A 22,934-nucleotide genomic window follows, 5' to 3' on the forward strand; every position below is an offset into this window, starting at 1 on the left:
AGAATTCATTAATTTTCAGAGCCTATATCCGGAGTCTCAAGTAGGGCTGAAGCTTCTAGGTCTGCCCATCTGTTTTGCAGCAAGAACCTGGAGGTCTTAAGATGCCCTATACTGGAGCAGACCACCTGACCCTAGAAAATTTGGCTTGTCAGCAGTCCATTGGTTTTAGCTCACTGGGTCACGTAGGAAACTCACTGAAATGGCAACATTTCTGTGAATCATTTCTGAATTGTGATTTTCTGCTGAAAATTCTCAAACTGATAAAGTTACAGTTAAATCTTCTTACAAGGCTGTTGTTAGAAGCTTCATTTGAAGGTACTTGAAGCTAAGTTACCACATTTGGAAAGAAAGTTTGGGACCTAAAAAGGAAATGCATAATACAAGATATTTGGGGTCCTTGTTTGTTTGCTGCATTCTGCATTATCCAGAGTAAGTTTAAATATATTCCTATATGTAGCCATAGGATACAAAACCCAGTAGTGATACAGAGCAACAATTTTCAAGCAAGCCCAATATGCCTGTTACTAGTAGACTGCACAGAAACATCTGGTCCTGTGGAATTGATTGACTTTTCTTATTTATAGCACGAATTCAAATGGAGAGCCCCTTGCGGTATAGCTGACTCTGAAACTGCTGAACAACCTTAAATACTTTTCCCAGTGCTACTTCTATGCATGCAGTCACTAAGAGGGTCTTGTGGTCAGTCTGCAGAGAAGAGGAAAGAGAGGAAGTGGTCAAAAGGACTTGATATCACTGAGGAAGGCTGTCTGTAGATGGGTGAGGAAGTGAGAGAGCACATAACCTTTCTCAGATGTTGTTTGCTACCTTTGTACTTTATATTCCTGCTTTTAAATAGGAGATAATCATACTATTATACAGTTAGTAAGTCAGCTTTCCCAGTTAAGGTGCAGCAGTTTCTTAGCTGAGAAGTGGCTTAACGTTCCCTTTAAAACCATCAGAAAAGGAGAGAGGATCCTGCAGTGAAATTGCAGAGATGAAGTACAAGGACTGTAGTTCTTGCTGGACATGGAAACAGTTTTGTTTGGCGTATTTATCTGAGATTTGTGCTGGAAACTAAAACTGTGCTGTGAAAGACACTTAGGTAGAACGGTGAAGCTTTCTGGGCTGGGGAAGCAAATCAGCTGTGCGTGGTTTCTCTTGGAAGAATAGCATTTAACAGGAGGCTAAAGAGGAAGTAGTCAGCTTTTTTTCTCTTACTAACACCACTTCACATGTAATGGCATGCAGGACCTGTGAACATAGAGACAGGGAACCTTACAGTGGAAGAACATTTCTGTCTAAGGTATTGCAGGTTTTGTTTTCTGCATGGAATAAATTCTGATCTGAGTTTTCAAATGCATTTGCACATTTGCTAACTGCAGTTACATTCTGAGTCTCACAGTATTTTGTTGGTATTTTGTTTTGCCCCTTTCCCCAGCCCTGAAATAGCAGTAAATGAAAATGTATCTGTCCAGAACAAAGCATAAAAATACAGCCAAGAAGAGGGTGATAGAAAGATACTGAAGCACAGCTGCAGACACTTAGTGTCCAAATTTTCTAAGCTATGTAGGCACTTGAAGACACAGGGATACATCTGCTAGGGAGTTCAATTCTCAAATCAGTGACAGGGCACAAACAAGAGTACAGGCACTCTGCATAAGAATCTCTCCTTTCAGGATTGGGAGTTCAATTCCAATCCAATAAAAGCAAGATACAGACAGGCTCCTGAAAATCGGGGGGAGCTCCTCAGGTCTTCTCCTAAACACACTATTATACAGATAAACTCTTGGCAGACAAAGGAGAAAGAACCTAGGTATAGAGAAAGAAGGAAGGACAGGCCATTTGTAACCAGGAAAAAAGAGAACTAAGAAACATGTTGGGTTTGAATTGTATTACAACTGTTCTTTGGCAGAGCCCCATGCCTTTTTTAAAAAGGCCACAGACCTTGGGACCACCCAGCCCCCTACTCTTAGCCCTCTCTGCTAGAAAGGGTGAGATATTGAACAGAGATGGGCTGCTGAACTACATACTCAAGTGGAGGAATTGAAGGAAAGATGCTTCTAAAAGCATGGGTCAAGTATGAGCTGAGGAGCTGTGCTGTTTCATGCTGTGCTTATATTTGAGTAGTGAGAGAGAAAACTGCCTTGAAAGAGACTTGGATGTGTCATGGAGCCTTTTCTCAGGCTGAGGAAGCAAGCCTGCTTTCTCACAGGCAGACAAGCAGCTGCACCCCTTGGCAGATAATTTGCTCAGTGACTGCTGAAGGAGTGCACTGCACAGCTGAGTGTTAGCATTTCACTGAAGTGTTTCATTTTGAATAGAAAAGCTACACAATGCCAGTCTGGCATGGGAGGAGTTCTCGGTGGTATATCTCCTGTAGAAAACCAGGGGAGATTTATTCATATGGTAGACTTGGTGCTCCAGTATTCTTTTGAGTAGTCACTGTTTATTTTAAAAAAGGCATTTGGGCTGTTGAATTCTTTGCTGAAATGTGTTTATGTTTTTAGATGGGAATAAATGATCTAATTCACCTGTTCAGTCAACAGCCTTTTATTAAAAGGAAAGCTAAGCCATGTGCTGGAAGGTTCTTTAAAGTGTTCAACGGCTTTATGAGTTAAAAGAAGTGGGAGGCCTGTAAAAGAGTAAAGCTGAGACAGGGAAACCAATTTCCTAATAAGACATCATGCTTGTGGTATTATTAGTCACACTTTGTGAGAGATAAGGAAGATATTAAAAGCATGTGACATATGGGGATTTTTGTCAGCAGAAAAGGATGCAAAAACCCTCACTAGAAAGTGAGCAATGCAGATGTTGGCTACAGGAGAGTCTTCTGGATTAGAGACAAATTGAGTGCCATATACTACAGCATCTACAGCACAACCCTTCCTTTGTGTAGTGCTCATCTAGCCTAAATTTAACTCCTATAACATTTTCTGTACCAGTTGGTTAACTGTTCTATAACTTCTTCATGGGTAACTGCTGCAGAAGGATCATGCAATCAATCTCATTTTTCCTGTTTATTGTATTTCATAGTCTGGGAGAGAGGGGAGTGGTTTAAGGCAGTTTTGTTGTGCTATACATCATGGTGCTGACTCTTTACATAAATTGTCTAACTTTTACCAATCAAAAGGGTTTTTTGTTTTTTTCAGTCTCTCTGATAAATGGAAATATGATCTGTTCAGATGCATAGCTGAATAGAGAACAGGGTAATGAATAAGGGCCCTTGAATATCCCAGATTATTCTTTATTTCTTAGAAAATATTATATTATCACATTTCTTTAATTATATTGTATATTTAATATTATATTATCACATTAAACCACATCTGATTTATTATCTGCTATGTTTATTAATAGCTTTAGTAAATAATTCCTTGTTTGAAATTAGTTTTCAAGAAAAGTACAAATCTGAAAAGCCATCTGTAAGCACTGTCTTCAAATCTTATTTCTGTCACTGCATGAGTGCAAATATGTTTTTTACAGTTATTCCTGTCTTGTAACTAGTGTCCAAGCTAGTTCCTATACAAGTAGTTGCAGGTGCTTTAGAGACTTTTATGCATTTAAATATTCCTTCCCATCTGACCACTTCTTTGAGTTGTAAAGTGTTCTTATTATCCTAACATTTTGGACACTTCCACTTAAGCAGTCCACAAATGACTTGTGTTCTACCTACATAAAGGATGAGTACTCTCTTTTAACAGTCCTGTCGTCCTACAGTGAGTTGAGTGGGAATGGGAGGATTCTCACTTGCTAATGACTGAAGAGGCTGCACGTTCCTGTGCAACCTGTGTGAGAGCATGAGCTGAAAAGGCAGCAGAGAAATAGACAGTTTCTCCTGATAGTCTGAAAGGAATAGAAAATTAAGGAGAAGCAGGAACATGAATATTGCAGTGTAGGAATAGTGTTAGGAGGAAAGGATCAGCTAAAGGAAGGAATGCTTCCAAGGATATAGAGCAAAATCAACATCAGTTACAGTGCGAGGAGCTACTCCGGGAAGGTCATTTCAGAGACTAGAAGAGGCAAAGACTATTAAAATGAGTTTTCCAAGGACAAAATACAGTTAGTCCCTGTCCACACTTTTGTCCTACAAGAACATGACCTCAGGGCAATCCAAGTCAAGGGCAGGACTGCTGTCTGTTCAGTTGGTCTGTGGACCTAACCAAGCATGACTCCCTCATTGCTGTGCCAATATATTTTTTACTAATTTTCCACATGAAATCCCAACCTGAGGCATGGTGTCCAGTCTGCTTCTCCTTCTGCAGGCACTGTTCCCACATATCCTGTTCTTCCATTCCGTCTGTCCTTTCCATGGACTCATTTTCCTCACAATTAAACATCTCGGTGTCCTGATTAAGTTATTTTCTATTACTTAAGTTACATCCTAGTCTTTCTTAAATCCTGATCTTCATCATTTTGCAACCCTGTTTTAATACTCCTTTTGCTTCTGTAGAAACAGTAAACTTAACTTATGTTGCCTTGGACTACTTTTTTTCACTACCAGTGTGTTATAATTTCCATTCTTGCTGGGTAATGATCAGAAACTACCATTCTACAACTATTAATAACTACCCATTTTTCTAAAAAGAGAGAAAAGTTGTCCCTGCAACAACCTGGACAGAAGTTCTTTCCTTCACGTGACAGAGATAAAAAAAATGTTTTACATGCTTCCTGTTTTAATGATCACTCTTTCACAGAGTCACACCTGCAGTACTCTCCTTTCAGTCAAACATAAATATTATACCAGAAACATCCAACAGCCAGAAGGGTTCAAGTATGTTTATTTTCCTATGCCACTTGTAGTCAAGTGCCAGCACCTAAAACACTTGTTTTAATTCTGTCCCAGAACATCTCCAGCAGAACATCTGTATCCATGTAGCTGAACAGTGATTTTGCTGCACGGAGCAGGCTGGGGCACTGGAAATTTTTGCTATTATTCCTTGGCACTAGCAGTTCTGTGCCTCATCCCTTTCTGCCTGCCTTCTAGCAATCAATCTGCCTGACCTGATCAGAAATACAGCCTGACAAAAAACAGTCCCAAGAGATGGTCATCCAGTCTCATTGGCACTTACTTGTAGCCTGTACTCAGCTAGTGTGCAGCCTAGCAGATGAGTTGTGTCCCAGCTAAGATGAACTGTGAGCTAAAGGGCAGGGTGATATAACTGGACAGGTTGTATGGGTGTTTGACCTGGAGTAATAACCAATAGAATACAGCACACTTTGCAGATGTGGACCATTTTGAATTTTGCCTGCTGCAACATGCCTTCTCTTCACACTGCTTCTGCTCCCACTGCTCCTGCCTCTAGAGACACAGCTGCACACAGACAGACACTGACACCTCCAAGGGAGGTGGATATATTTTATGATGTAAGGCACTCAGCATAATCTGCTGGTGTAAATATGCATTTTAACACTACTTCCTATCCACTCAAAATCAATCATCCTCACCATGACTTACTCAGCAGCCTTATCACATCTCCTGTCACTTGCAGTTTTCCTGTTAAGGCATTCATTTTACATAAAAGATCTGCTTTTTTTAGAACATGAATTGTAATTTTTCCTTGTCTCCTGTCTTTTTTTGGTGATTCACTGAAATACATTTGCACAAAAGCAGAAGACAGAATACACTTTTGGAAATATATAGCTATATATATCTTTGATTTTTTGAACATGAAGAATTCTAGATGCTTCATTGTGTAATTCCTTCAAATAATCTTTATTTGAAATAGCTTTAATAATAAATATGCTGAAAATCTCTTATGTGCTGAAAATCTGTCAGGAATTTTTAGGTTTCCCATGCTAGGTGTTCCCTGTAAGTCAGAATAACATGTGTTTTTTTTCCCAGACAGTGAATATTATCTTTGAAAAAGTCCCAGAAAATGAGAGTGGGGATGCCTGTCAGACTATCCAGGTTAATGTTCTGGACTGCGACACCATAGGCCAAGCCAAGGAGAAGAGCCTTCAGGCTTTCTTTAATAAGAATGGCTTTCTCTATGGTCTTCAGCTGGATGAAATCGGTCTTGGTAAGAGAATGTCACTGTATTATATTTTCATGGAGTTCACTGATCTGTCTGTGGAGTTTTTATGTTAGGGATTCATACCTTCGATTTCTTTTAGAGTTTAAACAGAATGTAGCCTTCATGAGGAATTTTGAGGCAAATACTAGATCATTTATGCTACCAGTTAGAACACTGAACCTCTATCTGCTTCAATTCTGCAAGGACTTCATCACTGCAGTTAACAAACACATGTTATTTATTAAACATATATAATTTCTATATTCCTTTTCTGAGTTAAGTAAGGTGGCTGGCCCATCCACCTAAATACAGCTGGTTGTTAAATTTCATCAGCAGGTGACACATCATGATTATCAAGTACTTTAGTTCCTACCTATTCCTCCTACCTCCTTTCTTCCTTCCTTCCTTCCTTCCTACAGGCCTACGTTGCCCTTGATCAAAAGAGCCTTCAAATATAGCTTATTTGTAGTCAGATTAGGTTTATATAATAGTTCTCATGTGACTCACAAAGTTACCTACAGTATCTACGGATGTAAATAAGGCCGTTCCAGCAGGCCTTTCCTTGTTGGGTTTTTAAGAGCCCGTGGTCAGATAAAAATCTGTAGTTGCCACTATATCACTTCCCATGTGCCCCAGTAGGAAACCTGACAAACTCTACATTGTTGGCATTTGTCACCTCCCGGACTTGCTCCTTAAAATATTGATATTTCCTCACCTTCTCGGATTCTGTGTTGGCAAGTGTTCATAATTTGCTTTCATATCTGATGTCTATATCCATCACCAGTGCTTGACCACCCTTAACAAACGCTATGTCAATGTGTGTCAATCTACAGCTCATTTTAGTGATCTCTTAGAAGTGGCTTGTGGAACCTTTCTTCTAGTCTCAGTGTATCCATAACACCAGGGCACTCTTGTGCAGTGGAATAGCTAGATTAGGTGAAAGAACCTCCAAAAACTCTGCCTTGGCCAACACAAAGTGAAGCATCAAAAGCCCACAGTAATGGAAGCCACTGAGGCTGTCACTCAGAAAAGGAATCAGTATTGTGGGAGTGCAAAACCACCTCCATGTGACCTGGCACAAGGACAGAGAGAAACAGCTCAGTTGGGAGTCACTGGTCAAAAAATAATTAGGTGTTGTTTTTCTTTGCAAACATCTGTACAGTGAGAATGCCATTGGAACGTAATTTTTTTCTGTTGCTGTCATACTGCAGAACTTGTGTCTGAGGAGCAGCAAAGAGAATTGTTAGATATTGATGGTTCCTCAGAGGTGATGGAGGATGGGATAAGGAAGTTAAATACCATCGGTCATTACGAGGTAAGCACAGAAGCCATACCAATGAGTTGAGAAGGAGTTTCTCCACAACTTAAATGTGATCTGCACAGAAGAATCTCAATTGATCAAAATCTTGAAGAGGTAGCTGAGCATCATCAACAGAAAGAAAGAATTGTGTGACACATAACGTTTTTGCCACTGAGTCATGTCTTCTGTTACTTTTCAGAGGTTTACAGGGCTGCTTGGTTCAAGCATACTAGGTAAACTGTTAATTCTGTTGAGCATTTCACTTAAAACAGCATCTGATTTCTGGCTATGAACATTGCCTTGAGCCTCTTTGAGTCTCTGCTGTTGAGTTTGTCTTGCTCAATGAGCAATTGTTTACTTCATCCCACCTCATTTTTGATTATCCGAACAGGCAGTAGTGATACTTGTGAAATCTCATCAAGAGTCAGAATAAAAAGCACTGATGAATTCACTCTCTCTTCTCTTGAGACCTCCTGTGTCAGTCAATTTCCCTTTTTCTCTCTGTTTCTGCTTCCATCTGCTGTTACCACTTGTAGCGTAAGTTTTCTCTCTGCTTCCAATTTCACCTGTAAACCAGTCATTTGCAGTGCTGCAGTAATCTGTCCATCACTGCAACAACACACAAGGCTGCAACTGGTAGCAGGGCACTTCTGAGTGTAGCACACTGTAAAAGCGTATCAAGCGGAGTTACCTCTCTGAGGAGTTTCCAGTGACACCAGTCAAGATGGAGGGTGGGAGGCTGTGTAAAATGTGCAACAGGTGATTGGCCTGAGGTGATATGGAAGTTCACATGTGATACTTACAGATAGGTTTGGGAAATGGAGGTTATTCTTTCTTCATGCCTCATTGTTGAATTTGAAAGTCTGGCTCTTAACGTGATCATAAATTTTTATTTATTTAGAAGTTTTGCTGCTGTAGGTCTGTGCTATGCAATGCAGTATGGTGCTGAGGAACCTGAGCCAGCACAGAACATGTTGCTGTCTGCATGAGCAAACAGAGTACCATCCATAATGAAACAAGGACTCCTAGCAGGACTTTGTAGCCTAGGCAGAGCACAAGGCTGCTTAGATATGAAGCCAGCTCATTCAGAGTCACTTCACAGATTTCTGTAGTTGTTTGTAGCTCTCCTTACCTCGTAGGAGTCAGCGATGAACCTAGATGTCTTGAGTCACCATCCAGTGGCTTAAATACAGGTTTTCCTATGCCTGCCTTGAACTTTGTCTATAGATTAACCTCCTCCGCTCCCCTTGCAGAGATTTTGTACAAATTAGGACACTGTAGTGTTGCAGTTTGAGTCTATGCAGCAAAGGTCAACATAGATTTGAATCTGATTAGGTGTTCGAACTTCTGTCTAATGTGACAGTACCTACCCTCTTTACCACAGGCAACTATTGTAAGTGCTCCCTGATTTTACACAGCAGCCCTTTGCACTTCCTGAGCTCATGGCATGCTGTGGGTCATGGGTGTTTATTGGTCACTGTCATTCCTGGGTATCTTTGTCCCAGCCCTTGTTGTCATCTGAGGTTTCTGCAGGCAGGTGCAAGCTAGGAAACTCAGTTGTTTTTACTGAGCTGTAACCACACTAATTATAGCTTAGCAGCTGCCTTATAAATATTGTGCTGGATATCTCTGTTAGCTATTTTAGTTCTCTTTTTCTGATGAAGTAGTCTACATTTTAGGCAGAAGCTCAGTGGCATTTCAGGCAGTGTATTAGTGGCAAGTATTAGCCATTAACATATCTAGTGTATTTTCTTGTATGCATATTAATGCAAAAGGGAATGTAAAGGTGTCTAGCTAGCAAGAAAAAGGAATACTGCATATACTGTGTGAGGGCAGTAAAATTGCCTGAGAAAATTCCAACTTACATTTCAACAGTACCTAGAGTTCTGTGGCAAGCCTGAATTTTTCTTCTTGTTTACCAGCCTTAAATGCTAGAAAGTAACCAGATGTTTGAGACTGGAAAGTGCCATCAAATCTTTTTAAGGTACTGGAGCATGAGGGTTGTGTTGTGAAGGTCCCAGAGACAGCAGTCATTCTTGAAAAAGCACACTTTTAGTTTCTACACTGATTTTTAAAACGTGCAAGAAGGGGTTATTTGCATTTTTGTGTGGTGTCTGTGAAGAGAAAAAAAATCCTCCGTATTATTAGACTTTTGTGTGTCTCTGACCTGTATGCTCTTTTGCTCTAATTTTTTGCTCCTAGTAGGGTTATTGATATGATTATTTATGAGGTCTGCACTATTGTTTCCATGAGAGTAACCACAAGCCATGACAAGAAAGTTGCTGATTATCTTGACATCCTATTCCCCACACAAGAAGAGAGCTAGACAACCACTTTCAGATCTGCTGTCCAGTCACAGATCTTCAATTCCTCAACCTGGGACAGCATCACATGTTCCAGGAGCAGGTAGAGCCCCAGAGAGCAAATCTGAATGTGTGATCTAGGGAGCCGACTGGCACGAACTGGGTGATAGTAAGGACAGGAGGCCTGGAGAACAAGGAAGAGGCATAGAGCCACACTACTCATCTTCTGTTTTGCAAAGTAGCTGTATTCCATGTTGTCTGGAACTGAAGAGATCTTCCCTCTACCAGTTTGCTCCGGTTGGTGATGCATCTGGAAGAGCAAAGATATTTTAAGGTGTCAATGGGAGCAGCCCACTACAAAAAGTGATTTAGACAGCAGGACACAAAAAGAAGGGCTTTTTTAAATTTTTGTTTTTAATTGGATCACACAGAAAGAAACAGCAAGTATGGCTGCTGCAGTAATGATAAAGAAGGGAAAGCATAGTCCACTCAATACTAAAAGCATAATTTGTCCCAGAAATAAAACCTAAAGTGGGGGCTTTGGTCATGGCTGCACTGCAGTAACGCTTCTGGTTCCTGGAGGAAAGCATGATTCTCCCTGTGAACTCTGCCCATCTCCCTCAGGACAGGAGCCAACAGCATTGAGCTGCTCTCCTTCTTCTTGGAGAAGGTATGAAGGCAGCTTGTTGCCCACACAGCTCTGAGAGGGGTTAAGCTGCTGTGTAGCCCTGTTCCTGTTTACCTATCTTCAGGGCCAAGTAGGAGGACTCTCTGGGTATTTGTTTCACGTGACAAGCTAACCTTAGAGCATATTCCCACTTGTTATGTGGTTTTCAAGTGCACTGTGTTATCTGAAAGAGGTCTGAGACTCAGTATGATAAATGGAATCCCCACAAAAAAAATCATACTTATAAAATGGATTGCATTTACTTTCCAGGAGCAAATGTAAGTGCAGATTTTTTTGGCATAAGACACAGCTTTTGATAGAGTATCTTAATGTTTAAACTGGTTTCTCACACCAGGCTGGCTGCCAAGGTTTAAAAAACACTTACATTGTTTTGGCAGAGATCCCTTCCTAGAACTGGACAGTTGTTTTTGTAATTATAGAGGCAAGTGCACTAGTTCTTGGCAAGACTCAACATTTGACAGCAGAGCAGTGGTGTAGCTCTCAGTGGGAGCTGTTTTTTAGTTACTCTTTGACAATAAAAGCATGGTTTGCCAGTTTGTTTTAAAGATAATACTTAACATTCTGGCAGTACTATAAATTCAGGGAAGGAGGAGGTAGATTTTTCCTAGAAATCCCGTGGTGGTAAGATACAGATCTTGATCTTATGGTGTGTAAATATTTTGCTCAGTTTGAAAATAGTTCTTGGGAGCACCAGGCTAGACCCTCAACATGGCCCCTTCATAGGACATGGGGAGAACAAATATGGGCTGAACCAGAAAAATCAAAGAAAGGGAAAGGTCTTCAAGGCTGGTTCATTGGAAGAGGTGCTTTCCCTCTTCTTAGGTAAGAGTTACTTGTTAGGTAAGGCTAATAAACTGCAGCTACTGCCCGTGCCTGAAGGTCGAGCCCTGGCTGCTGCTGAAACCCATGCATACCATGGTGAGAATGAAGTGCTGCCATGGAATGAAGGAAATGAAGGAGGAAATGAAACTGCTGGTTTCGTGAATTCTAGACTTTTGTTTCAAAATTATATATTTGTTCTTGCTTACAGATTTCAAATGGAGCAACCATAAAAGTCTTTAAAAAGAAAGCAAATATCCGATCAGGTAACAGAGGAACTGCAATCTATTTAAACTTTTGTGGAGAATGATTGGGAATGCAGGGAGCTGAGCTGTGACAGGTTATCTCTTGGTCAGTAGGAGGACAGAAAAATGTACTTGAATTTAGTTGAACCAAATGAAGAGCCATGTTACCCTGGCTCTGGGCCTCTGGCAGGCACAGTGGGCCTAGGACATGTGAAGGAGGATAGAAGGACTTACAGTTGTCAGCAAATGATTACTTACAGATACAGGCTCATAGGCAGGAAGCCCCGGTGACTCAAAGTGCTGACTGTTGAAACCAACACGGGGAACGTGCCTTTCTCCGGTGCCCAGAGTTGTATATCACAGACAGAGTGGTGCACTGTCCAGAGACAGGCATAACAAAAAAAAATGTAATTTTCCTTATTTTTCTGACTGCGTTTCTGAAAACTTTGGCTTGGCTGACAGCAGGTCAGGAGTTAAAGGGTGCTTACGGGGGGTCAGTTCATCTCACCTACCACTGGGATGCAGGTTGCTCCCACCCAGCTGGTGGCTCAGGGAAGAACTTTCTGTAGCCCCTGGGAAAAACATGCTCCTGATGTGTGGTTCACTTCACCATCGAAGTTAGGAGAGATGTGTGCATCTCACTGGGATGTCATTGCCCTCTCTCAGCAAGGGTTGCTGTTCTCAGCCATTGTGTTCAAGCCTGACCTCAGCCCACCTGCGCTGAGCACTCTTAGAGACTAAACCAATGCAATCATCTCATCTGTTGTCTCTTGTCCTCCTTTCAGAGGAGCTGTGATTGCTGCCAGCTTACCCCCGCAGCAGATATGATGCCCTGGCTTAGTGGTCAGAGCTGCAGGTTGGCACTGGGGAGGTGCCCAGAGCCTGTGCATTTCTCAGAGGCTTCCCCCACACTGCAGGCAGGAAAGGATGATACTGAGTCTGCTTGCTTGGCATCCTGGCATGCACCATGCTGCACAGCCCAGAGCCCAGCAGAACTCACGAGCCTGTAGCTGTGTGTTTTATTAATACCTGTTTGCTCTCTGCTTTCTGTTGTTTAGATGTGGACTACTCGGATGAGCACTGTCATTTGGTGAGTTGAGTCATTACACTGCTAAGTGGTAGATTTAATACTGAGCTGTATTTTTATCTATGTAATCTCTCTAATCTCTTCATGACAGATTTTACCAGACTCGGAAGCAAACAAAGATGTGAAGGGAGCAGGTCACAAAGGAAAGCAAAAATTCAAAGTGAAAGAAATGTATCTCACAAAGCTTCTGTCAACCAAGGTAAACTGTAAAGGCTTTATTTTGGGGGAGGGCTGATGTTGGGCTTGGCTAGTTTGGCACAATAGAAATACAAATTAAAGCAGAAATTGTGCAGACTTCCTGCATGTATATCAAATGTTAAATGAAAAGGTAGCATATAAAATTCAGTGCTAAGTATGGATTATCACCATTTGCAAAGACACATTGCAGGTTTTCTAATGCTAGAGTTCTAAAATTGTCTATTACTCAGACTCTCTGTCTCCTCAGTAAGCACAACCTTTTTTTCTCAGGTTAAAGAAAAAAGGCAATTATTGAGCCAATGGAAAGTGAGTTTTACCACTGAGTCCTATAGAGCAAGAACGATCCTCTCTGGAGAGACAACTTTCAGTCAACAATCTCCCTGGTCTCCTCTAGAGTTTGCTCAGCTTAGAGACAACTTCAAAAGCCTGAGTTTCACAAAATACTGCCTATGAAATGAAATAATCTGTCAGGGTTTCAAATTAAGCATCTAAAATAGCTAGATTAATTTTAAAAACAAGGTCCTTAGGATTTATAATGCAATTACCTAATTTATGTAATCTGCATTCCTTAGGAATAAGCCCTGCTTACTCCCTCTGGTAACGTCATCTTGTTTCTGACTTACTCAAAATGGTTATAAAACTCTTTGCAACAGCATATTACTTAAAATATTAATCAGTGCACAACACTGAGAGCTGTCCAATATGAGAGGCCTGAAGGCATGCTGATTATAGCCTTCTTGCATTTAAAAATCTATCAATCATTATTTAATTAGGTTGTTGATAGCATCTGAAGTAATTTGGGACACTACCCAAAGTGAGAGTAAAGACTGGTCATTTCTCATTAGCTGTGAAAACTAACATGAGCCCTCAGGAATTGCTGGAGTAAACCAGTAATCTCTTATGGTGGAAGACTGAAGGACAGAAGAAAAGATCAGGCTCTTAAGAAACAGTCCTTTTAAAGGGCTTTAAATTAGTCGTCTCCATCTCCAAAATGAAACACTGGTCTGAATAGCTTCACTTCTGTATCAGAAATACGCAGTTTTCAGTTCTCTCGAGCATTAGTGTCTTTGTATACCACCAATGGCTGTTATGCTAGAATGCAATGGCTGTGAAGTGTTGATGAGCACATGTGTTGAGTATGTGCCGCAGATGGCACCATGAAGACCAGTGTCCTAGGAAACTGGTTAAACTGCTTTTCCTCACCTCCATCTTACAAGTTCCAAATGCCTTTGGCAACAGTGCCAATAGTATCCCAAGTGTTGATGTAGCCTTTGTTGGACCAAGTGATACCTTTCACCTACGATGTATCATGAAGTTCACCACAACTCCCCTGTTGGCAGAGCAATAGGATGTGTGGCATTTGAAAGCAGCTCATTGCGGTGTATTGTACTTTCATTTTTGTTACTGACTATTTTATTTTCCAATAACCTGTGGCCTTGATGTTTGCCACAAGTTTATTGTAGTTTCTGTGTGTGGTTGTCTTGGACATGCTCAGCTCTCTGAGGTAAAAGATCCTATTCTTTTCTTGTGTAATAACAAAATGTTCATTGTGTTATTTTTTCAGGTTGCAATTCATTCAGTTGTTGAAAAGCTCTTCAGGAGCATTTGGAGTTTACCCAACAATAAAGCACCTGTTGCCATCAAGTACTTTTTTGACTTTCTGGATGCCCAGGCTGAGAGCAAAAAAATTACTGACCCTGATGTGGTCCACATATGGAAAACCAACAGGTATGCCTGTGGGACGTGCGCAGAGGCACGTGTGCTTTTGGAAAATGACATTGCAAAGATGGAGTGGGTCATCTGTGATCAGAAGAATAAGATTTTAGCATGTCTTGGGAATAAGATGTGATTTGGCTCTGTGGATCACAGTAATTTTAGTGTATTGATTTGATACCAATAAAAACCACCATGGCTTCCAAGACTTGTAAGTCTGCATACTGACTTCACACTCAGAGAGCAGTAGCGGCAGGTTGAGAGCATTATTTGAAGATGGGTGCCTGACTGATGTTTTTGCTCCATAGCCTTTGTTCCCTGACCCCTTTTTTAACATGAATAAGCAGCCCTGAAATGTGCTGCTTTCCGTGAGTGCAGTGTAATTAAGTACCATTTTAAAGCAGTTGTTAATTAACCTGAGTGGTAAACTTTAAAGATGCTTGTTCCTTCTCTGTCTAGTCTTCCTCTTCGCTTCTGGGTGAACATACTGAAGAATCCCCAATTTGTCTTTGATATTAAGAAGACTTCACATATAGATGGCTGTTTGTCTGTAATTGCACAAGCTTTCATGGATGCCTTTTCTCTAGCAGAACAGACCCTCGGGAAGGTAATGCTGCCCTTCCAGTCTTCTGCTAATTTCTCAACTACTGTCTTTTTCAACTATATAATGATTCAGGCGGTGAAGTTCTGGATCTGCTGACATTCGGGGCAAAACTGTCAGTGGCCTAATTAAGCTGGGTTTTTGTTCCTTGCTGGTCTGTCTCCCAAGACTTTGAAGAATTCACAAGGAGACAGACAGAGCTATCAGAATGCCGTATTTATAGTTTACTGCTGCTTGTCTTCTCTGCAGTTCATTTCTGCACAGTGAGTTTACACAATTTGTGGAAGAAGGTGGAAACTGTAAGATTTTAATGAAGTTTCAAACTAGTTTTAAACTAAGGTCGTAAGAGTACTAATATTATTTGATAAGTAGTCCAGATTTCTGCCACAGACTAATCTGCAGAAAACACACACAGTAAGCTGCTGGAAGCTGTAAGAATACTTGAAAGAGCTCTGGAGTTTGAAACAGTTCCTTCCACATTTATTAGCTGCTCCCTTTTTATATGGAAAATTATTTGCTGGAGTACCAAGTCCAGACATCTTACATTCAGAAACTCTTTAGTACAGTGTCCGGAACTCTGAGCACCAGAAATAATTCATTTTTCCACAGGGTATTTTCCTTTTCTTTGGACCAAAGCAGGAAGCATTTGTTCAGGCTCATGCTACTTTTTACCCTAAAAAAAGTTACGTAAAAATGGACTAGTTTCGTGTGTGATCTAGTCCAACTGCTCATCTGTTAGAGGTAAATAGCAAATAATGTGCTTATTTGTCATATTTTAGGAGTGAAGTATCATAAATTAAAGCTAACAAATACATCACTTCTTTCATGGAAAAACTGCAAATGAGCATGACTGTTAGATTTCTGTGCTTAACATATATTGTGAAGTATTGCTGATACTGCAGGAAATGTCTTGTGGTCTTTTAGTACTAAAATGTGTTTACTTTTCATTGGTTTTAGCATTTTATCTTTAAATATGTTTTAGCCATTTAGAAACAAACATTTAAATCATTTCATCACACAGTGGAAACAGTAGTGACAAGATATCACATGGTTGTGTCGTTTTTTCCCCAGAATTTAAACCAGAGCAGTGACAGGAGACTACCAGCCCCCACTTTTACATTCTGAAAATACAGTTTCCAAATGGGGCTTTGACTCCTACCACAAACATCAGCACTTATTTCCTCAAATGAGCCTAAAGCTCCCAGATAGGTCAGTGTTGACCCGGATTGTTGAAGTCCTGGGGTGAAAAAAATCCTTTTGGCTGTGCATGTCTGGCAGTCAGCTCTCCATGCGCTCGAACCACGGAGGGAGAGGAGTAGGGATCAAGGAGTTTTAGGAGGACCTCTGCCAGGACAGGATCTAGGAAGACTCTCTGGTGTGTTACTGTAGGGGAACTTTCAGCAATACTGCTGAATGCTGCATGTAAACAGGGTATTGGCCTTGGGCCCTTCGGTTCAGCTTTCACGCTCTTTCAGGTCTAGGGAGCCTTAAGGAGGAAGTGAGAAATAAAAATATATCTGTGGAACAAATGGTCACCCCTTCTAATGCCAATAGAAATCATTGTATGGTAACTGTCACGAGATACAATACACTACTACTGAGGTCCTGCCTCTGTTTTTCATCTTTGTTTCATAACCTTAGTTCCATGCATATAACCACTGCAAAGAAAAAATGAGTCATACAGATACAATTAGATGCAATTAACTGTGTGGAGGTGGAACCTTAGGAAATCTGTGCTGTGAAAAGTGACAACGCTTCAAATTTTTTCTTTTAAGGAAGCACCAACAAATAAACTTCTCTATGCCAAGGACATTCCACTCTACAAGAAGGAGGTGAAAGCATACTACAAAGCCATCAGGGATCTGCCTCCATTGACCACTGCAGAGGTTGAAGAATTTCTAGCTCAGGAATCTAAGGTATGGTTGAGAAGCAGGAACTTCATTTGCTTTCATGTTAAGATTTTTTAAAAAGGAGAACTATCTGACAGGAACTATTTTCTGTTTTAGAAACATGAAAATGAATTTAATGAGAAAGTGGCCTTGTTTGAAATCTACAGATACATAGTGAAATATTATGATGAGGTAAGCACAGCTGCTATGCCTGCTTAACCCTTTAATGTTAACTTACTACCTTAGGCTTGAAAGTGGTGCTTGACAAAGTGACCAAAGGCTGGCCTGATGTGCAACCTCCTGAGTGCCCCTCCAAAGGCAGCCCCTCTGTAGTGCAGCCAAGACTGCTCCTTCCACTGAGCCGTGGGGGGCCAGAGCAGTGCAGCCCCCACCCCTCTGAGGGGTCACAGGCCAAAGGGCTGTAAGTGCACCTCCCCTGTCACTGCTGTATTTCACAGAGACACTAGCAATAAAATTCTCCCTGCAGCTTTGAGGAAGTTCCTATATAGTCTCGGTTTCTTGTTCTACTGTGTTTGCAGAGTCTCTGCAAATGCCTGTCACAACTCCTGTGCACACGCTCCATTTCCCTAGAGATTCAGAAATCAGATTAGATGGTAGCACCAGGGCTCTCAATTTAATAGTCAGTACAAACACCTCTGCAGAGCAGCTCAGCCTTACAGCAAGAAGAGTCTGCTCCTTTCCCATCATAGCCCTCTTAACGCTCTGCTCTAATAGCCTTTCTCTCAAAGAGAAGCAGCTGTAGCTTCCAGTCGCTGATATTACTAACAAAAGAAATCTTTTCTCAGCTGAAAGCACTTAGTCACAGGCTACCTCTAAGCTGCTTTCTAAGAAAATCCCTGCCCTCCACTTTCCATGATAGGATTCTCTGCTCCATTTTGCTCTACATCCTTAACAGAGGCTGCAAGGAGGATGCTCGTGCCTGTGCAAGGATTCAGATAAGAGCCAGCTGGGGTGTGTTGCCTGAAGGCCTCCTTACCACTTCCAGCAGGTTGTCTGGGTCTCCCAGCAACCAGGCCTTTCTCTCTTTCATCCCTAACAGCACAGCATCAGCACTTGCTGTAATCATCCAGCTCTCAGTCACCTGTTAGCTGGCTTGCCACTTCTGATCTCTAACATCTCAAATTATCTGGGTTCAGCATCAAATCCTTGCCTCCTAAAAGAAGCTTGGGATGATACTCAGATAATCACACATTATTAAGCTCATCAAAATTGTTGATACAGGAAAATTCAGTGTACTTTCAAGTCTTAGTGCCCATTTTTGGTTTTTTGAAGCTCGCACTGGCTAAACTTAGCCCATCCTTAGATGGAAATCCTCCTTCAGCTCTTCTCCCTCTGGCTTTTGACTGGGAGCAACTAAACCTCCTTCATTGTTTGCTGAGACCTGTCCCATTGTAGAGTTGCCAGCAAAGAGTTTTCAGACAGCAGCGGTGCTCCTCCCTGTCACCTGGGCCTGGGGCCAAGTAGGCAAGTTAGAGGAAGAGAGGCAGTTTATTGCCCTCAGTTTATATGACAGAGGAAGAGAAATAAAATATCATTTGCAAATCCTCTCTAGGGTAAAACTGGAGCACTGGCCTTGCCTCACACTTTGGGAGATGAGCGTGTGCTAGATTTGTTTTGTTTTTTCTGCTTGGCTCAGTCATTCTTTTGTGGAAGTGTTGCCAATCCTGTGATCAGAATGACTTGAAAGGAAAACTACTGAAATAAAGTGTTAAAGTCAGAAAAGAATGTTTACAGATAGTCAGGCATTCAGATGGATTTTTCTGTCAGCAGTTGTTAGAATATAGGAAAGCAAGCTTTAAAAAATAGCAAGTAAAATAAGCACTAAAAAATTATTTTCTCTTTTGCTAATTGTTAACAGATTGTCAGCAAACTCGAGCGAGAACGGGGGTTTGAAGAAGTCCAGAAGCAGCTCCAGCAAGTAAAAGCCTTATTTGATGAAAAGAAAAAATGCAAATGGCTTTGAGCAGACCACTGACTCACAGCATCACTATGGGAAATTTTAAATTAGTGCTACTGCTCCTGAAACTGTTTTGACTGATTATATGTACAGGGTTTGAAACATTTGGACACTCTTCTCCACTCTGACCATTCAAGTAATATCTACATTTGGGAATGAAAGACGGGCAGGGTTACATATTCAGACATGGGCATGTAAAAGTCAATCTGGTGTTGGCAGGGCCAGCATTTTTAGGTACTTGAACACACATAAACCTTTGGTTCAAAAATACCGTCTAAGTAAGCTTTCTGCTTACTTAAAAACAAGGTCGTAGGAGATGTGCAAAATACACTGTAAGTTCAGAGTCGCCCATGTGAACTTGCAAGTTGCTTAGCTCGTTTTTTAAGAGGGAAAGCTGATGTTTCGCTACATCCTTTCAGCAGCTTGGCAAACTGTGAGGGTGAGCTCCGGCTTCAGAATACGGGTCAGCTCCAGTTTCCTTCCTTCCAGTCAAATGTTCACTGGTTCCTGTTCAGGGAAAAAAAAAAAAAACAAACCCCCACATCAATAAAACCCAACAAAAACCTGGCACCAAAGTGACACTTCAGATAAGTGTGTTTAGCAGAAAAAAGTGGGTCTGAGGTTTGAAGGCCAAATGCTACATGGAAGGACTTATCTTCCTTAGTTTAGAAATTCCGTGTGCAAGGTGAAGCCAGCTGCTGAGGGGAAGAGGCAGGGGGGAGGCTTTTGGAGAAGGGTGCTGGGCCAACATCTGTCTGTGTTTACATTTCTACCTTTCCATCCTTAAATAAGCTGTGAAACACTTGTGAGCAGCTTCACAGGTGAAACTGCACTGCACCAGAACACTGTTGTGATTTGATGAAGCAGCTGATGGCTGCACTTCGGTGCATAAATCTATACTCAGGTGCATGATCGGCCCATGCATCAATGCTGACAGTCCTGGCCAGGCTTCTGTCTGTGTACAAGGGCCTCACAAACCTGAAGCCAACATGGGGGGCGGGGGGGGGTTCAGGTCAAAGAAGGTTAGTTTAATAATATGTAAGAACAGGAGAACTGGTGTAATCTCTGTGTATGAGAAACTGATACAAGTGTGCTCGCTGGGGTTGGGGTGGGGAGGGGTAACTGTCTGCCTTAGTCTGGCTGGGGTTTTTGAGGCTTGGCCGTTTTGAAAGGAAGGAGTCCATTACATTTGCATTGGTGGCTAAAGTCAGCCCAGCTGGAAAGCAGGTGCATGGCTCTGCTGCTGGGATGAGGCTGGTGCAGTGGCTACTGAAAAAAGCCATGGAGGAGCAGCCGTGGCTCCAGCTCTGCTACTGCACCAGCACAGTCCTACCCTCTGCTACAGAGCTGAAATGATTTGTCACCATGGACTCTGCTTCCGTCACAGGAGACTCGTATTGAGGCTGTCACGTGCCCTTAGGTTTGAGGTAAGGCATTGGTGACACGGAGATAACGTTTCCATACATTTCTGGAGGGATCCACTGCTGGAGGTGAGTGGCCCACAGGAGAGGGAAACACTGTCACCTGCCTTGGCAGGATATGCCAGGTTTGGTACAGGAAGGCAGTGCTGGGACTGTGAGCAGCCAGAGATGGCTGTGCAGGGCTCCCAGGCGGCAGAGCTCCAAGATTTACTGCCATGTGCTGCTGCACTGGGGGAGCCCTGCAGCTGCAGGCCAGCAGTACTGAAGCTGGCTGGTTTGGGCACAAAGGCTCCCAGCACCTGGTACAAGGTACAGTCCCATGGCACACGGCCGGCCAGCGCCCGCACACGCTAACCAAGCCTTGGCCGAAGCAAGGCCGGCTGTTAACGTGGAAAAAAGCAAACACCAAAACATGTTGCCTGCTGGTCTGCCCCCTCCCTGCTGTGTGATTGCACAAGTTGTACCTCTTGCATAGCAGAGAGGGCAGCCACCAAACAACCCATACTGTGATGGCTTTGTTGTGTTTTTTTATTTAATTCAAGTCTTACTCTTGCTATTAAGTTTACACTTTATACTTGATGGAATGTATGGCTTTGTTCAGGAAACTGCACTACAATGTTGCAGTACTTTCAGCAGTTCTCTGCCTGGCACAATGTATTTTGATAGTTCAATTTTAATTGGAAAAAAACCGCAACCCAACCCTAACCTATCTTGCCCTCTGTTCTAAAGGAGTGGATCATGGCTTGACTAGCACTTAAGCTTGGAATACCTGTATGTAAGGGCTTGATTTTTATTATTCTTAATCTAACACTTTAAAGCAGCATCAAATAAATAAAAAAGCACAGTAACTAATCTTGAAGGAGAGGCATGAGCGGATTACTCTTTCCAGTTTGAGAGTTCTGTTCCACTTCAGGTGTTTGCTGGCAGTGCATTCAAATGAACTGTGATAGTTTTGTTCAACAGTAACCTTCTGTACAGGCAGAAAAAATAAATCCAACATTTCTGCTTGAAAAGCTGTAAAATATAATCTGTTTGCGTGGGTCTGATCCTGTGAGCTTCACTATATGTGTTTATATTGATGAGGAAATGAAAATCAGTCCTATTCTGTATTTGTACTACTGCTTGTTTGCTACAATAGCTTTAATGATTTCTAGAGATTAAGTATGTGTTGAAGCAGGCCCTGTAGCTTTACCTACAGCCTGGAATAGGATTATTGCCTTTTATTCAAGCCTCCTAAACAGTGTCACTCTGTTAGTAAACCATTTTTAAGTCATGCTGGGACTTTGTAACCCATCAAGTGGATCTCACAAAGTGATGTGAAGTATAATTAAGTGATTGTGGCTCTTTTGGTAGGTTTGGGTCAGCACACAAAACATTGGCACAACTTCCGTATCTGCCATTTGCCGTTACTGTTACACGGACAAAAAGAAACCTCTGTATTATGGCAACCCAACAGTTCTAATCACGTTCTCAGAAATGAAAGCAAACTTCTCTTCAACTTACTGTCACATGTTTACAGGCAAACTGCTATGGCAAACAGTGTATTTTCTAACACTAGCTTACAGAGCATTATTTTGCAGTCATCTAGTTTGAACGCAAATCTTACTAATGTGTAAAGTAATTCCTGTTGTACAGAAGTTAACCTGTTGTTTAAAATTAATGGTTAAAAAAAGTGCAAATGACAAATACATGTTGGTGTTTGTATGGGTTTATCTAGAATAAAAGCATTTGGAGGTTAGTTTGATTGTGTACTTTAAAAAGGTTAAAAGAAAGCAAGAACAGCTGGTAACAATCCAATCCAAGGTCATGCAAAGAACAGAGTGGCATCCGATGAGGAATACCTGCTGCAGCTCCAGCCCTGCAAGGCTGTAGGGCAGAACCATGCAGGTCAGCACAGCACAGTTCCATCATGCTGAAGTTGGGAAGTACAAGAAAACGATGCTGGGGAGGGGATGGTCTAAAACGCAGTGGCTGCTGAGCAGTGACCTGCAGGGCCTGGGTGGAGGGGGATTCCCAGCTGCCTTCCCACCTGTAGGAAGCAGCAGTAGACCAGGGACAGGCTGGATATGCAGTGCCTGCCACACCTCCACACAGCCTTCAGGAGCTGCACTACAACTACACCACTTAAAGGCTCTGAGGCTGATGATAATTTTAAAAAGCTAAAAATGTTAAAAAGGAGGATAACCCAATAACCCTTCTTTCAGGAGAAGGTGCTGCAGGGGCAGGAAATTGTCTCTCACTCAAAAAGCCTTAAACCAGCTGGCAAAGGGAGCCCACAAACCTGGTGGTGACGATCATTCTTCCTCTTCTCTTACACTTCTTCCACCCGCCACATCTTCCCTAGTTTGTATAAACCACCCTTCCTGCCCCCCAGCATTAGAGTGCACCCTGCTGAAGCCCACACAGCCAGAGGCAGGGACAGAGACACAAGGCTGCCGAGAGCTTGCTCTTTGCAGCTGTTCCATGCTGCTAGATGCTGGTGACCATCCCATTTGGCAAAGGTGGCTCAGGCACAGAGAGGTATTTTATACAAATTAATCCTGCAGGAGACAGCAGTAGCTTCTGTTTTCCACAGAGAAGTTTAACAAATTTCCCAAGAAAGGAAAGGACATGGCATTCCCCAATTTAGTGTTCCCACTGAAACACTCCAAACCTTGTGCTGCTCACTCACACACCCA

At 42.0% G+C, this 22,934-nt stretch overlaps 1 protein-coding gene across 1 annotated transcript in view; it reads left to right on the forward strand.

Annotated features, from left to right (window-relative positions):
- Nucleotides 1-21,995, forward strand: part of PLXNC1 (plexin C1) — a 69,634-nt gene extending 47,639 nt beyond the window's left edge. Inside the window, exons 22-31 of the mRNA XM_032688730.1 lie at nucleotides 5,843-6,020; nucleotides 7,226-7,329; nucleotides 11,336-11,390; nucleotides 12,428-12,459; nucleotides 12,548-12,655; nucleotides 14,219-14,382; nucleotides 14,827-14,974; nucleotides 16,744-16,884; nucleotides 16,975-17,049; nucleotides 18,737-21,995. Of these exons, the coding sequence (XP_032544621.1) occupies nucleotides 5,843-6,020; nucleotides 7,226-7,329; nucleotides 11,336-11,390; nucleotides 12,428-12,459; nucleotides 12,548-12,655; nucleotides 14,219-14,382; nucleotides 14,827-14,974; nucleotides 16,744-16,884; nucleotides 16,975-17,049; nucleotides 18,737-18,841 (1,110 nt within the window). The 3' untranslated portion in view covers nucleotides 18,842-21,995. The remainder of the gene's footprint in view (nucleotides 1-5,842; nucleotides 6,021-7,225; nucleotides 7,330-11,335; nucleotides 11,391-12,427; nucleotides 12,460-12,547; nucleotides 12,656-14,218; nucleotides 14,383-14,826; nucleotides 14,975-16,743; nucleotides 16,885-16,974; nucleotides 17,050-18,736) is intronic.
- The last annotated feature ends 939 nt before the right edge of the window (nucleotides 21,996-22,934 follow it).

Source organism: Chiroxiphia lanceolata, chromosome 5 (genome assembly GCF_009829145.1).
Source record: "Chiroxiphia lanceolata isolate bChiLan1 chromosome 5, bChiLan1.pri, whole genome shotgun sequence".
Taxonomy (NCBI): domain Eukaryota; kingdom Metazoa; phylum Chordata; class Aves; order Passeriformes; family Pipridae; genus Chiroxiphia; species Chiroxiphia lanceolata.